The 15,188-nt window shown below is 45.1% G+C and overlaps 1 protein-coding gene across 5 annotated transcripts in view; it reads right to left on the bottom strand.

The window, feature by feature from the left end:
- LOC143835262 (adenylate cyclase type 10-like) overlaps positions 1–11,854 on the bottom strand; it is a 68,653-nt gene extending 56,799 nt beyond the window's left edge. For 2 of the 5 annotated variants that reach the window (XM_077332628.1, XM_077332627.1), the window contains exons 1-6: positions 11,499–11,854; positions 10,138–10,242; positions 7,781–7,819; positions 5,792–5,935; positions 3,011–3,216; positions 789–888 (exon numbers count right to left, since the gene is read on the bottom strand). In XM_077332628.1, coding sequence (XP_077188743.1) covers positions 789–888; positions 3,011–3,216; positions 5,792–5,935; positions 7,781–7,819; positions 10,138–10,242; positions 11,499–11,655 — 751 coding nt within the window. In that variant the 5' untranslated portion in view covers positions 11,656–11,854. The remainder of the gene's footprint in view (positions 1–788; positions 889–3,010; positions 3,217–5,791; positions 5,936–7,780; positions 7,820–10,137; positions 10,243–11,498) is intronic. The other 3 variants (XM_077332626.1, XM_077332624.1, XM_077332625.1) reach the window with 3 other exon arrangements.
- Between the last annotated feature and the right edge of the window lie 3,334 nt (positions 11,855–15,188).

Genomic DNA, 15,188 nt, shown 5'->3' with positions numbered 1-15,188 from the left:
GACCGGCAGGGAGGCATACCTTCCAGGGGGGAGCCCTATTTGATCTTCTGCCAACACTGGCCTCAACCATAGACCTGGCAAAAGAGCTCCATTTTGCGTGCCCTGCAGAAAACTGAAAGCTCTCCCAGGGCCCGCCGCTCTTCTGGGAGCTCATTCCACCAGGTAGGGGCCAGGACCATACTTCTTCGGGGTCGGGAAGGACCAGCAAGTTGGAACCTGCAAAGCACAAAGCCCTACAGGGGGTCCAGGGCAACAAGCAGTCCCTCAAATATGTGGGTCCCAGACTGCAAAGGGCCTTAAAGGTCAAAATCAAAACTTTGAACCTTATCCAGGCCGCAACCAGCAACCAATGTAGCTGCCTTAGCGCAGGCTGGATATGGGCCCTCCAAGGTGTTCTTGTGAGGACCCTAGCAGCTGCATTTTGCACCAATTGCAATTTCCGGGTCAGAGACAAGGGCAAGCTCGAATAGAGCGAGTATATGGAAGAGAAGGATTTCTCTTACCTCTTTTTGTTTGCTTAGCAGAGTGGGAGGTCTGTCTTAAGAGTTTAACCATATAACAGCAAGGGTTAAGAGTTCCGTCATGAGCTATAGGAAACTCAGCATTTTCTTGGTTTGCATCCCAGTTCCCCTACCCTGGTAGATCTAGTAAAACACTTTATTATACTTTAACACCGCCATGCCTGGTTTCATCATTAATATTAAATCTGCTACTTTTAATTACAAAATGCCCAACAGCCTGTAATCAAAGAACACAGAAAGAATTTTCGGCACTGCAGTAGGACTCACCCTCATTCTCACTGATATGATTGTCAGCCAGGTACAGTGTACATCTCGAATACAACAACTCCTCGTCAAACTCTTGAAGATCGCTTTTAAGGTATTTAACCTGAAGATGAAAGGAATCAGTGCCATTCAGCAGCATTCCCTCCAGCAAATTCATCTAGGCCCACCTCTTCAAAGCACAAATCATGACACTCCCAGTCATAGAATCATAGAATCATAGAATCATAGAGTTGGAAGGGGCCATACAGGCCATCTAGTCCAACCCCCTGCTCAACGCAGGATTAGCCCTAAGCATCCTAAAGCATCCAAGAAAAGTGTGTATCCAACCTTTGCTTGAAGACTTCCAGTGAGGGGGCGCTCACCACCTCCTTAGGCAGCCTATTCCACTGCTGAACGACTCTGACTGAGAAAAACTTTTTCCTGATATCTAGCCTATATCGTTGTACTTGAAGTTTAAACCCGTTACTGCGTGTCCTTTCCTCTGCAGCCAGCAGAAACAGCATCCTGCCCTCCTCCAAGTGACAACCTTTCAAATACTTAAAGAGGGCTATCATGTCCCCTCTCAACCTCCTTTTCTCCAGGCTGAACATTCCCAAGTCCCTCAACCTATCTTCATAGGGCTTGGTCCCTTAGCCCCAGATCATCTTCGTCGCTCTCCTCTGTACCCTTTCAATTTTATCGATGTCCTTCTTGAAGTGAGGCTTCCAGAACTGCACACAGTACTCCAGGTGTGGTCTGACCAGTGCCGTATACAATGGGACTATGACATCTTGTGATTTTGATGTGATGCCTCTGTTGATACAGCCCAAAATGGCATTTGCCTTTTTTACCGCTGCATCACACTGCCTGCTCATGTTTAGTTTACAATCCACAAGTACCCCAAGGTCTCGTTCACACACAGTGCTACCTAGAAGCGTATCCCCCATCCAGTAGGCATGCTTTTCATTTTTCTGACCCAGATGCAGAACTTTACACTTATCTTTATTAAATTGCATCTTGTTCTCATTTGCCCATTTTTCCATTGTGTTCAGATCTCGTTGAACTCTGTCTCTATCTTCCGGAGTATTTGCCAGTCCTCCCAATTTGGTGTCATCTGCAAACTTGATGAGTAGTCCCTCCACCCCCTCATCTAGATCATTAATAAATATGTTAAAAAGTACCGGGCCGAGCACCGAACCCTGAGGTACCCCGCTACTCACCTCTCTCCAGTCTGATGAAACACCATTGACAACAACTCTTTGAGTGCGGTTCTCTAACCAATTCCCTATCCACCTAACGATCTGAAAATCCAGATTGCAGTCCTTCAACTTATCCATCAGAACATCATGGGGAACCTTGTCAAAAGCTTTACTAAAATCCAAGTAAATGACATCAACCAAATTTCCCCGATCCAGCAAACCTGTTACTTGGTCAAAAAAGGAAACTAGGTTGGTCTGGCAGGACCTGTTGGAGACAAATCCATGCTGACTTCCTTGGATCACCAAATTGTCCTCCAGATGTTTGCAGATCGCTCCCTTTAATATCTGCTCCATTATCTTCCCCACAACAGAGGTCAGACTCACTGGTCTGTAGTTTCCCGGGTCATCCTTCCTCCCTTTTTTTTATACAGTCCATCTGTATTGTCTTTTTCCCCTCCCCTGTGTCTTCGTATTCTGGTCTCTTCGGGATAGATGGGGCCTCAGCCTGCCACTGTCATTTCCCTTGGTATTTTGAACTCAGACAGGTTCTTATCATAGTCTCTGTCATATTCATCTAAAGATGAGAGCCAGAAATGAAACATCATCACAGCAGGGAGTGCTTCTCACCACAATCCACAAAAATTTGCCCTGACAGTCTGACTCTCAGAGGGTATGTGGGACACATATCTGCTCTGGAACAACTTTGTCAGGGCCCCCTCCCTCCCTCGCAAACCCATACACACACAGAGACTACTGTGGCTACTGTGAAGGCCTCAGGGGCAGGGTGGCTGCTGTCTTGGCCCCTGCGGGTTGCCCTAGAGGGCAGAGCAGCCTCTTCAAATGCCTTGGGGTGGGGCAGATGCTGCCTGAGCCCCTCACAGGTCACGCAGCGGCTGCCCAGGCCTCAGAGGTTGGTGTGGCCGCTGGCTGGGCCCTCCATCTTCTGGCGCGCTTTGTGGGCGGGACAATGGACATCACGTCCGTCTACATTTCCATTTGACGAGGTGCACCAGAAGATGTGTCCCACATCAAAAACCATGTGCTCACCTTGACCGCTCGTTCGTTAGGGATTCTTCGGATCTCAATGATCTTCCGCTGACAGAGCTCCCAGCCATTTGGTGACAGAATGATTTCACCGGCTTTTGCTAGGTTCTGTGCCAATCGCACTTCATCCACTGCCCGGCCAATCACCAGGAAATATTGGTGCCTGTGATCTCCAACAACAACTTTGGAGATGTGGCCTGCAGATACTCCTGGGCAAGAGAGGAAACATAACCGTGCCTCATATAAGGATCTTTTTAGAAAGCATCTGGCTCTAACATGTGCCTAAAAACCACACCCTTGGCTTGAACAGGTCTTCTGTTTCTGTTTTTCTCCTCACTGTCCTTTATATTCAACTACCCTCAAGCTTCCATGCTCCTAGACAATATTCAGTCCTCTTACCATTTTAGGGTGATGGTCTTTCCTAATTTACAAAGCAATTTTTTCCCCTCTGAATTTGGATAAATCCCCCAAGCATACAGAAACTGCAGATGGAACAAATTTAGCATTGTACTGATAGACTTTCATCCATCATTTACTATTAGGAGGAAGGAAACGCTCAGTTCAGACATCCCACAGGACCTTGTCTTATTTTAACTATGCTTAGTTTGGGAAAACATTATTCGCCTCACGGACCAGACTTTTTCAGCATTCTGATCATGGAAGCACACCTGGGAAAAAACGTCAGGCTTCGAGGCATACTGGAAGCGATGTCAGCTGGATAACCCTCCCTGCCACACATCCCAGAAGTGATGTGTCATTCAGAATTCACACATTTAAAAAAATCCGGGTAAACTCTTTTAAAAAGTTTTCTGAGCCAGGCCCTTCTTCCTGCCATGCAAGGATCAGAGCTCACAGAAGACTCCTCTGTCATCCCCTGAGTTAAAAACAAAAAACAAAAAAACAAACCAGAAGACACCCCCAAGCTACCCACCTCCAACCCCAAGGAAGGATTCACCACACTCTACTTCAGCCATCAACAATGACATACGTGGACAAAGTGGTTGAAGTCCTCAGCCAGCAAAGGTTTGAATGGCCGGGGATCCTCCTCTTCCCACCCCCTCCAGGCCCATCACTGGCCACTTGGGGAAGAGAGTGGGTCAACCTGCATACATAAGGGAGTTTCCTTTCAAAAACTCCCAGCACGCTGCAGCACACCTCGGGTGCATGTGCCACGGCGCACCAGTAGAGAATCCCTGTCATAGATTGTGAGGCATTGTCTTCTCTTTGCAGTCTGGGAGGGCATCACTTAGGACCAAGCCAGGATTAAACCAGGATGCTTGCATTCATACATGACACAAAACCATAGTTAGGACTAGCTGTGATTAATCAACCACCTTCAGATGCTAGTTTGGGGGAGTCCCAACTATCTATATTTTTCAGACAATCACTGTATACCAGGGCTAGGGCCTTTTCGGTCCTGGCCCCCACCTGGTGGAATGAGCTCCTGGGTGAGCTGCGGGCCCTGCGGGATCTTTCGGCGTTCCTCAGGGCCTGCAAAACGGAGCTCTTTCGCTAGGTCCATGGTTGAGGCTGGGGTCGGCGAGGTACACCGATGGCTCCCCCCTGGGCTTTTTGAACATCGTTGACCTCCTTCTTCTCCCCCCCCCCTTAGCAATGGGGGTAGGAAGGAGATCCTTTTGATTCCGCCATGTTGTGATAGATTTTAAGTCTTTTAATAGGAGTTTTAACGGGGTTTTAAGACACTGTGACCCACCACGAGCTGCTTAGGGAGTGGCGGGAAATAAATTGAATAATAATAATAATAATAATAATAATAATAATAATAATAATAATAATAATAATAATAATAATAATAATAATAATAATAATAATAAATTAGGGGTCCAAATCTTTTTGAGCCTGTAGGGACCTTGGAATTCTGACACGGAAAGTGCAACCATAAAATGGCTGCCACAGGAGGCAGAGACAACCACAGAGTGGCAGGGAGTGAGGTTATGCATAACTCTAATAGAACCTTTTCAGCATTTCAAGCATAAACTCTATTTAATCAAATGCCTTTTAAACTGCACAGCTAATCAGATCTCCAGTGGCCAATCAGGCATCCTGCTGAACAAAACCACCACCACCAGGACCCACACATTTTCTAAAAATGCTTAGTGGGCACTAGGAAACCATGCTGGGGACACCTGGTATACATAGTTTACTCAAACCATGGTTTCATATTTGAACAAAGCCATCATCTAATAATAATGAGATATCTGTGCCTATTATGCCCATATTGGATAATGCACTTGACTAATGTGCCTTTGCAGCTGGATTTTACTGGGTGGAACAGGAAAGTCTACTTCTAAAGTGCATTGAGAGCCCTGGTGCCTGACTTCCTTCCATCTGTCTCTGTTGTTTCCCCCATGACATTGTAAAGGTGACACTCAGCCTTACAACACTGGGCTTAATTGTCTCTCTAAACTCTGTCCTAGTAGGTCTCTAGTGTGCGTATTTCAACAACATAAGAAGACTATCCTGCAGGGGGCATTAGAGGAGATGTGTGTTTTTCGATTAGGAACACCTGATGTTTTTTGAATATCTCCAGTGTCCCGATTTGCTCAATTGAGACTTCCTGTTCTTTTGAGCACACTTCCTCCCTTCTTGCCTCCATAACAGATGGAATTAAGTCAACAAAATAATCAGTCAGTTAGGGCTCTCTCTCTCTCTTTCTCTCTTTGCAACATTTGATTCTCTCCTCTTAATAACACTATTTTTTTCTTTTATGCAACCTGGTACTCTGCTCTACTGCATATTTTAAAGTCAGCCAACAGACAGTACCTATCTTCACCCTCAGTTCCAGCCCCACTTCTGTATCACGGACTCCGTAGTCTTGCTGGATTTTCAAGCTGCATTTCAGGGCCAGCGTGATGATGTCATTGATGTAGCGACGGTTGACTCTCCAGAGGGCCAATAGCGCATCCCCTACAGACAATGGGGGAGGGGGACTGAAATTACAAACTCTATCTTTAAATGACTGTCCAGCTGCCATTCCTAAAGCCATGTGCAAAATGGTCAGATAAAACATTTTCATGGAGGGACGGCACAGACTCCAATTCTTCAGAACAGATCTTTTTAGTTAGCAACTCCAGCAACAAACTCCAAATACTGAACAGAGAAAAGCAGGCAAATTCATACACTTTTGTACCTTTCAGGCAGCCAGCTGCTGCCTCTGATTGCCCCTAAGCCAGAGCAATCTGATCGGCCCTAAGCAGAGCAATCCGATTGGCTCTAAGCAGAGCAATCTAGTTGGACCTTAACAGGTTCCTTTGATTGGTTAGTTCCTTGGCTGGCAGAAGCCCTCATTTGCATCAGTAGCCAAATGATCACAGACATAACAGAATCCATTTTGTGAACACCAACCAGGCACTTTTATACCCAGAGGGTAGGCCAGAAGGGCATGCTTATGGGTCTGTCCATTCCTAGAGATACCAGCTTCAAATTCACTAACCCCAGCAGCCACAATCGGAACAACCCGGTACCAGTAGTCATGCTTTTAATGAAGCCTCTATGCCCAGGGGCATCAATGATGGTCACATCGTATTTGCTGGTTTCAAATTTCCACAGCGAAATGTCACTAGTGATACCACGTTCACATTCTGCCTTCAGCTTCTCCAGACCCCAGGCGTATTTGAAGGAGCCCTTGCCCATCTCAGCAGCTTCCTTCTCAGATTTCCCAGCGCCACCGCATTTGTAAACCAGGTGACCAGAGGTGTTAGATTTGCCAGAGTTGACATGTCCAATGACAATGACACTGGTGTGGGTCTCCTTTCCTATTTTAAATATTCAGTGGATGGTTCTCTCACACGTCAGATAAAGCATCTCACTCTCCTAATTGCCTTTAGAAGAAGAGTTGGCTTTTATATCCCACTTTTCTCTACCAGAAGGAATCTCGAAGCGGTTCACAATTGCCTTCCCTTCCTCTCCTCACAACAGGAACCTTGTGAGGTAGGTGGGGCTGAGTGAGCCCTGATATTACTGCTCTGTGAGAAGAGCACTATCAAGGCCCAAGGCCACCCAGCTGGCTGCATGTGGAGGAGCAGAGGATCAAACCCGGCTCGCCAGATTAGACGTTGCGGCTCTTAAACACTACACCAAGCTGGCTCTGACATAAAATTAGCTTTAGGTAGTCTTCTCTTTGCCAGAAAAAGGGAACGTGCAGGAGCTAGGATGATAGTTTGTGTTTTGTACGTCTGGCTTAGCTGGCTTTTACTCCCAAGGAAACCTTTCCACCAACAGAGGATCTTATTGCTGAGATAGCAAGTGCTGTCAATCACTCCTGTCTGCCCCACAGTTACTGTGGGGACCCAGCCCTACCTTACCCTCCTCTTTACTGCTAAGCTGCTGCCTCTTTTAGGGAAGCCGCTATGCTCTCTGTGCTTCATGTACCATGTGGCAGAAGAGTATGTGAAACATCTCCTGAGGAGATGGAATCAAAGTTTGTCTTAATGACTTTTGGCCCTTGTTGGGGGGAAGAAGCCAACGTGATACTTGTGGAACATATTTAAGGGTGAAAAATAACTTCATGCTAATTAACTTAATGAAAATTGGGCACTTGTGGGCTAAAGGGTCAGCTTTTGGCACTCTCACAATTTTAATTGGGTTGACAGAGTCACATGAAGTTTACTAGAATTTATGTTCAAACTCAACCAGGTTATCCCCCCCCCCCCAACTACATCATAATTTATTATTTATTAATTTACATTTCTTTATGGGATTTATACCCTGAACCCTCCCAACTTTTTATCACCTTTGCTCCACAGTCTGTACCTGCAAAGTTCAATATGTCGCCTCCAAAAACCAACACCTCTGTTGATGAAAGAGAGAGAAACATTATTATAGCATGGGGAAAGTCTGCACTGAATTAGAGGAGGAACTTATCCATTCAAGTACATGGGGATTTTCCACTTTCCATCTTTTGTGCGCTCTGACTGGGTGGGTGTTTGAGCTAAAAGCAAAAAACTTCCATCATACCTGCATGAGTCTCTCCTCAAAAGATCTCCCAAGCTTCAAAAAGACTGGACCAGGGGATCCAATTTGGGCTGCCTCCATCCAATCTCCATTATTCCCTATGGTGAGAACAGACCAGAGAATCTGTTTTGTTCCCTTATAGGAAATACTGGCGATTGGATGGGGGCAGCCCCTGAATTAGGTGAGATTTTCTTCACTGAAAGTTTGCCCTCTGTCAATGGGATCCAGCCTGTGTTAGGTTTTATTTAGGATTATCCAGACATCATTTGAAAGAATCTCCCTGCTATATTTTAGCCTTTTGTCAGACAGATCTTCTCCGGGCAGTCCAAAGAAAAATGACATGACTCTAGCTGGTGAACTGCTGTTTGGTAACTATCCTGAGCTAGGTGGAGCATACTTATCACACCCACTCTGTGGCCACTCTGTTGATTACATATCAGTTACTCCATTCAATTCAAAGTATTGGTTATCACCAACAAAGTTTGTAATGGCCTTGGATCCACATACCTACAGGGCTGCCTCTCCCTCTATCTGGCACAGCACCTTCACACACCTGAACAAAGGCTTCTGAAGGTGCCACCCTGCAAATGGGTAAGATGGACAGTAGGTGTGCATTCTCTGTTTCAGCTCCTACCTTGTAGATTGGCCAGCCTGTGGAGATGAGGAAGGCTTCCACACTTCTAGCATTTTGCACAATGTGCACAACAACAATGTTCAGGAGGTTAGTTTCAGAAAGGGATGAGAACTGCCGTATAATGGAACAGCTAAGGAGGCTGCATTTATAAGGCTGTAGAAGAATCACCCTGCAAACTAAAGTGTGTCTAGTCAAGGCTATGATCTTCCCACTTGCAATGTATGGCTGTGAAAGTTGGACCATAAGGAAGGCCGAGCATCAAAGAATTGAGGCTTTTGAACTCTGGTGCTGGAGAAGACTCTTGCGAGTCCCTTGGACTGCAAGGCGAACAAACCGGCCAGTCCTAGAGGAGATCAGCCCTGCCTGCTCCTTAGAAGGCCAGATCCTGAAGATGAAACTCAAATACTTTGGCCATCTCATGAGAAGGAAGGACTCCCTGGAGAAGAGCCTAATGCTGGGAGCGATTGAGGGCAAAAGAAGAAGGGGACGACAGAGAATGAGGTGGCTGGATGGAGTCACTGAAGCAGTTGGTGCAAGCTTAAATGGACTCCAGGGAATGGTAGAGGACAGGAAGGCCTGGAGGATCATTGTCCATGGGGTTGCGATGGGTTGGACACAGCTTCGCACCTAACAACAATGACAGGAAGAATCCACCCCCTCACAAAGGAGGAGATGCTGGAATAGTCTTCTTCGTGAGACAGTGGATTCTTCATCTTTGGAGATATTTAAGTATTGGTTAGAGGCCTACTTGTTGGGGATATTATACCTGTAGATCCTGCGTTGGAAGGGGGTTAAACTAGATGACCCTGGTGGTCCTTTCTGCCTCTGAGATTAAATGATTAACTACATTGTAGACTACTGCAATGTTTATTGTATTGCCACCTTGCTTACTGTACTGCCTTGAAGCTTTGTAAATCACTCTGTCTGTTGTTTATGGTATGTCATACTTTAAATAGGTTTCTGTTTGCATTGTTTAGCAGTATAATCCTAATTAACTGGATGTCTCGTGCTGTCTGGTTTAATTCTTTTTTTACATTTGCAATATGCTTGAGTCTCTCCCACTGCAGATCATGTGTGTTAGGAGGAGAAGGGAGGAAAGTCACATGCTTCCCAATGGAAATCCTTCAGTCAGTGGTCATTTTCAGCAGGATCCAAGTCCCAGTGTGGTGAAGTGGTGATCGGACAGATGCCCTGGGCTCAAGAAACTCCGTGAGTGACATGAACTCTCAGCCTCCTCTCTTACCCCACAGGGACTTGGTGAGGATAAAATGGAGCAGGTGAACATGTAACGTATGCAATCACTTCCCAAGCAGCACTACAAACAGCCTGACCTGAACGGAGATACTTTTTCCTGCAACAATATAGTGCTGTTTGAAAGCTTAGAAAAATATGCTTTCTGCAATAGAAGATAATAACGTATCTGTTGCATTGTAAGCACCTGCCCCCCCCCCCGGAAAACTGTTGCAAGGAGGAAGAGGATGTTGTTCCTGTGACTGAATGTGTGTACCACTGCCGTACTCACCTTCCACGATGTCACCCACATATCGATTAAGTGTTTGGGTCACCTGGTCAGCGCCACTCTCCAAGTTGGTGCTTGTGCCGTATTTTTCAGTTAGTGCCGTGAAACCTTTAACAGGGATAAGGGTGTGTCATTAGCAACAGGAAATATGGATTCTGCAGCTGAAGTCAGAAAATGGGAAGATTGCACAGTCCTTTGGGGCAAGATGTCTAGTGAACCTTGGGCTTTCTCTATAACAATAGGAGGTCCCTTGCTGTGAGCCATTTTTGCCCACTGCAGTGAGAGAATTAAACAAGAAAAAGAAATCACATGAGTGATGTAGAGATCTGGAGATTCTTACAGCTATCCTACATCACTTCTGGGGTTTCTTCAGAAGTGATGTTGTGACATTTGTGATGTCGCTAATGTTGCATGCCCCCTTTCCACTGGCTGAACCTGGCAACTCTAAATCTCTATGGCGCTATATCCCACCAAAGTCTTTCCCCTCTCCAAACCCTGCTTTCCCCAACCTATATCATCAAATCTCCACAAATTTCCCAAGGACAAGAAATATATTGAAAGATTCTGAATTTTTAATCTCTTAAACTTTTCTCCATGTTAATTTTTCATGATATTTTTTAGCTTAATTTTAAAACATCCATAAGCTGTTTCAAATGCTTGAGTATCATAAGCATTTTGTTTTTATCCTTTATATTTTTGTATTCCGACTAAATAAATAGATAGATAAATACAACTGACTATAAATATTTTATCTATTTTGTAAACCACCCAAACCTGCTTGTGGAGAGGAGCTGTCTATAAATCTAATAATAGCAACAATAATAATAACAATTCTGAGTCTATGTGGAAGCTCTCTGAAATCTTTTGAACCCAAACCAAAAGATCTGTAGGCTAAATAAATTTTCCATTTCTTAAATATGATCAACAATCAAAACAGTATTCCAGGTATTCTGCCCATTTTCCTGCACCTTCATCAGTGATTGTTAATCTTAATACTCAGTTTTATTGGATATCACAAAGGCTTCTGCTCATAGATTCCTGCCTGTAAGCATTGGGGGTCGTACCATGGAAAATGGAAAATATCGAAAATATGAAAATAGAACTCTTGGGACGTTTGTTGCTTAAAATTTTGAAATCATAACAAAGAAGAAACAAATGAATAAATACTTTAGAAAAATTTATTTAGCCTACTGATCTCCTTTTGATTTGGGTTCATTACTTGGAGGAATCAACGGTTCGGCTACTTGGAAATCTTTTGACTGTAAATATGGATATTTCAGTTCTTTTCATCAATTTATTATACTCAGGTGCCCTTAAAATCCAAACAACATTCCTACCCCAGCCTCAGTTTGCCCTATACTTACCTGAAATGTCTATGAAGAGGAGAACTCCATCAAAAGTTTCAATGAAGGGCACTTCCTGTGAGAAATCACCATACACAATAAGGTCAGGGACGTGGGCAGCTACTTTCCCAAGGGTGGAGATCTCATTTTTAGTGTTCTGTGCATCGGGTGGACTCATCACGGCACGTTCCCAGTGCTGCTAAGGCGTTAGGTCTTCTGAAGTGATGCCCTGAGAGTGAAGGTCCTGGCCATGCTTAGACAGTACCAGTGTTGCCAAGCTTCTGTCATAATGGACTGACAACTGCTTCCCCTCCAATGAAAGTTATGTCCCTCTCAGACAATGGTTGCTAAGCTAGATATACTCGTTTTACTTATGAATGCTGGATCAACTCAGCCGTAGGACAGTTCATGACAACCACTGGACACTCCACCAGCCACAAACCAACTTTCAATTTCTCAAGAGAAGTCAAGACAATAAGCGGTGCCTTGAGGATCAGACCAAGGTTCCATCTCGCCCAGCAAGCTGTCAGAAGCAATGGCCAAGCATACCGCCTCTGGATTGTGGTGTTCCCTTTACTCATAATAGCTAATAGTCATTCATGGATATGACTATTATATGATATATGACTATCCTAGCTAATGGTTATCCCTCATGGATTTATCTACGCCGCCTACGTGCTTGTAGATAGTACCATGTCCACTGGCAGTAAATCCTTCAATTGAATTACCCATTGACTGAAGTGCCTCCCCACCCCACCCCCTGCGGCGCGGCACTGGCTGCGTCGGCCTGGAACGGCCGATTTGGATGCCGCCGTGCACAGGGGGAGCCTGGAAACCCTACAAAGAATCACATGAACACACCAAGGTGCCTTACGCTGAATCAGACCCCTGGGCCATCAAAATCAGTATTGGGTGTAATAAAGATTTACTGACTGACTTCTCAAGCCTGGCAGCGGTTCTCTAGTGTCTCAGGGTAAGGCCTTTCACATCACCTCCTACTGGATTCATTAAACTGGAGATGCTGGGGATTGAACCTGGATTTCAAGGTAGAAGTCAGCTTTTGTTGTAGATAACGAGATAAGACAGCATTTTCAGCACTGTACTTACCCTACTTTTCTAGAAATGGGGGTATGGCTCAAAATGACAGACTCTGCACAGAGGAGCCTTTAAAGATCTTTTTAAAACTCATTGTGGTTCCCTCTCGGAGAATAATGGAAGCAAGTGGCTTAAAATTTATGTTGCAATGACAAAATAAAGACCAATTAACGAGAAATCATAAGCTGCTACTAATACGGCAAACAACATTGGGGAAGGCATTAATAGTATTCCCCTCGCCTGAAACTGTGGGATAACTTCTTAACTTTGTGTGTTACGTCCACAGACAATAAACTAGTTTTCTCTACGCGGCATTGACAGTCTTGGCTCAGGAAGTCCTGGGGATTTAGGGGCAATGACAGGAGAGGGTGGAATTTAGGAAGCAGAGAAAGTTCACTTGTTGAACTTCTCCTTGTTGGACACAGAAATATTGAAGGATCCTGGATTTCTCTCATTACCTAAACTATGCATAACTAGGATTTCCAGCCTCCAGGGTGTGGCTAGAGAACTCCCAGGATTATCACTGATCTCCAGGTAACAGTTTACCTGGAGAAAATGGCTGCTTTGGAAGAAGGACTCTATGGCATTGAAGTCCCTCCCCTCCTCAGGCTCCACTCCCCCCCTCCCCAAATCTCTAGGTATTTTCCAACCCAGACCTGGCAACCCCAAGGCAAATCAGAAGAGCATTTTTATCAAGAGCAACAGTATAGCAGAATACTTCAGGAAAAATCTTTCATAAAAGGAATGAGCTTATTTGGACTATACAAGTATGTACAGTATGTATTACCTGCTGTCACTGCATTGTTTTTTACATCTATAATACCATTTAGTGCATTGTATAACATAGAACGTCATAATACTTTATGCTTTGTTTCAGTTTTTTGTAATCTTAGGCCTATTAGATTGCTTTTAAGGTATGTGTTGGATTATTGTTTCACATTGTGTAACTCGCCTTAAGCTGGTCTATAAATGACTTAAATATTCTAGATGAGAAGGAATTGGATAGCATGGCTCATTCACTAGAAATAAGGAGGGACACCTGTTGAATTTCTGCCACTCTTACAGATGCTATATGGAAAACTGGTAGGAATCCTGTGTTGGCAGAGCTTAAATAGCGCCGGCTGCTTAAAAAAATAAAATAGTTGCATTAAGAACAGAAACAAACTTTGTGAGTAAGAGAGGAGAGAGATAGTCCTAACAGTCTAACTGACGGACATTCTTCAAGGGAAAACAGGCAGGGCACGTACTCACAGGAACAGGAAGTCACCAACTGAGCAAATCAGGGCACAGGAAAAGATTATTTGAAAATATCAGGAAATTTCTGATCTAAATTTGCCAATTAAATATCTCCAACGCCCCTGCAGGATACTCTTCTTATGCTGTTAAATCATGCACACTACTGATTTTGCATATTCCAACTTCCTGTAATTTCATAACACTCTAACCCAGTGGTCCCCAACCTTTTTATCACCGGGGACCAGTCAACGCTTGACAATTTTACTGAGCCCCAGGAGGGGGGGTCTTTTGACGAGGGACGTCGCCACCACCTGAGCCCCTGCTCCACTTGCCTTCTCACCGGCGCCCCTGACTTCTCGCCGCCCACTGGGGGGTGCTGCCAGCAGCTGCTGTGCAGTGCCACGCCGAGGGGTACCCCCAGCCATGGCAACTGCTGGAGAGCACCAAAGTGAGCCAGCAGCAGAGTGGCAGGGCAGCCCCCGAGGCAGCTGCCAGGGAGGAAGCCGAGGAGGAGCCACGGACTGGTACCGACTGATCTACGGACCGATCCCGGTCTCCGGACCGGGGGTTGGGGACCACTGCTCTAATCAACAGAACTGCAGATCCTACTGTTAAATCGAAGGAAGTCAGGATCATTGGGTGTTCCATCAGCTCCTTATTTTGATCTCAGCAGGGCGTTACAAGAGGCAAACTGAACTGAGAAACCTCTGAAACCCCCCATTTTATATACAGTAGCAAACAATGAATCTTTGGGTCAATGTGCACTATTGATCAGTTTCAGTTTAAATTGACTGGATCCTTCAGACAGGACCTAGCCAGGCATTGGTCAATTACATTGCCTACTCCGATCCGGCCTTGGACCTCAAGCTCAGTCCTGCAGCATCAAAAACACAACACCTAGCATACACAGAAAAACCCGTAGAGATTAAAAAGCACCATAAAAGGTAAAGGTATCCCCTATGCAAGCACTGGCCCTATACAAGGCTGAGTCAACCTTGAGCTGGCTGCTGGGATCGAACTCCCAGCCTCATGGGCAGAGCTTTCAGACTGCATGTTGGCTGCCTTACCACCCTGCGCCACAAGAGGCTCTTTGAAAAGCACCATACACTTTATAAAATCCTCACTTTTAGTTTCCACTCTATATTTGTTCCTGCCACTAATCCCTCCTGTTGCAGAGGGCTGATGCCTTTTTCAGGGAAGCAGGAACCCCAACCCAGAGGTTGGTACACCTCTCTCTGCATTGTTCCATTGTCAACATGTGTCAGAGAAAAAGAAAAACAGGAATGTGCTGAAATGATGCCTGCTGAGAACCTTGAGAGATGCCAGAGGGCTCACTGGATATAATAGGATCCAGGAATGCCAAATGACTTGCATTAGCTC

The sequence above is a fragment of the Paroedura picta genome, chromosome 4, assembly GCF_049243985.1.
Source record: "Paroedura picta isolate Pp20150507F chromosome 4, Ppicta_v3.0, whole genome shotgun sequence".
In the NCBI taxonomy this organism is placed as follows: domain Eukaryota; kingdom Metazoa; phylum Chordata; class Lepidosauria; order Squamata; family Gekkonidae; genus Paroedura; species Paroedura picta.
The sequence above is the reverse complement of the archived record's forward strand: the minus strand, read 5'-3'. Positions and strand labels throughout refer to the sequence as shown.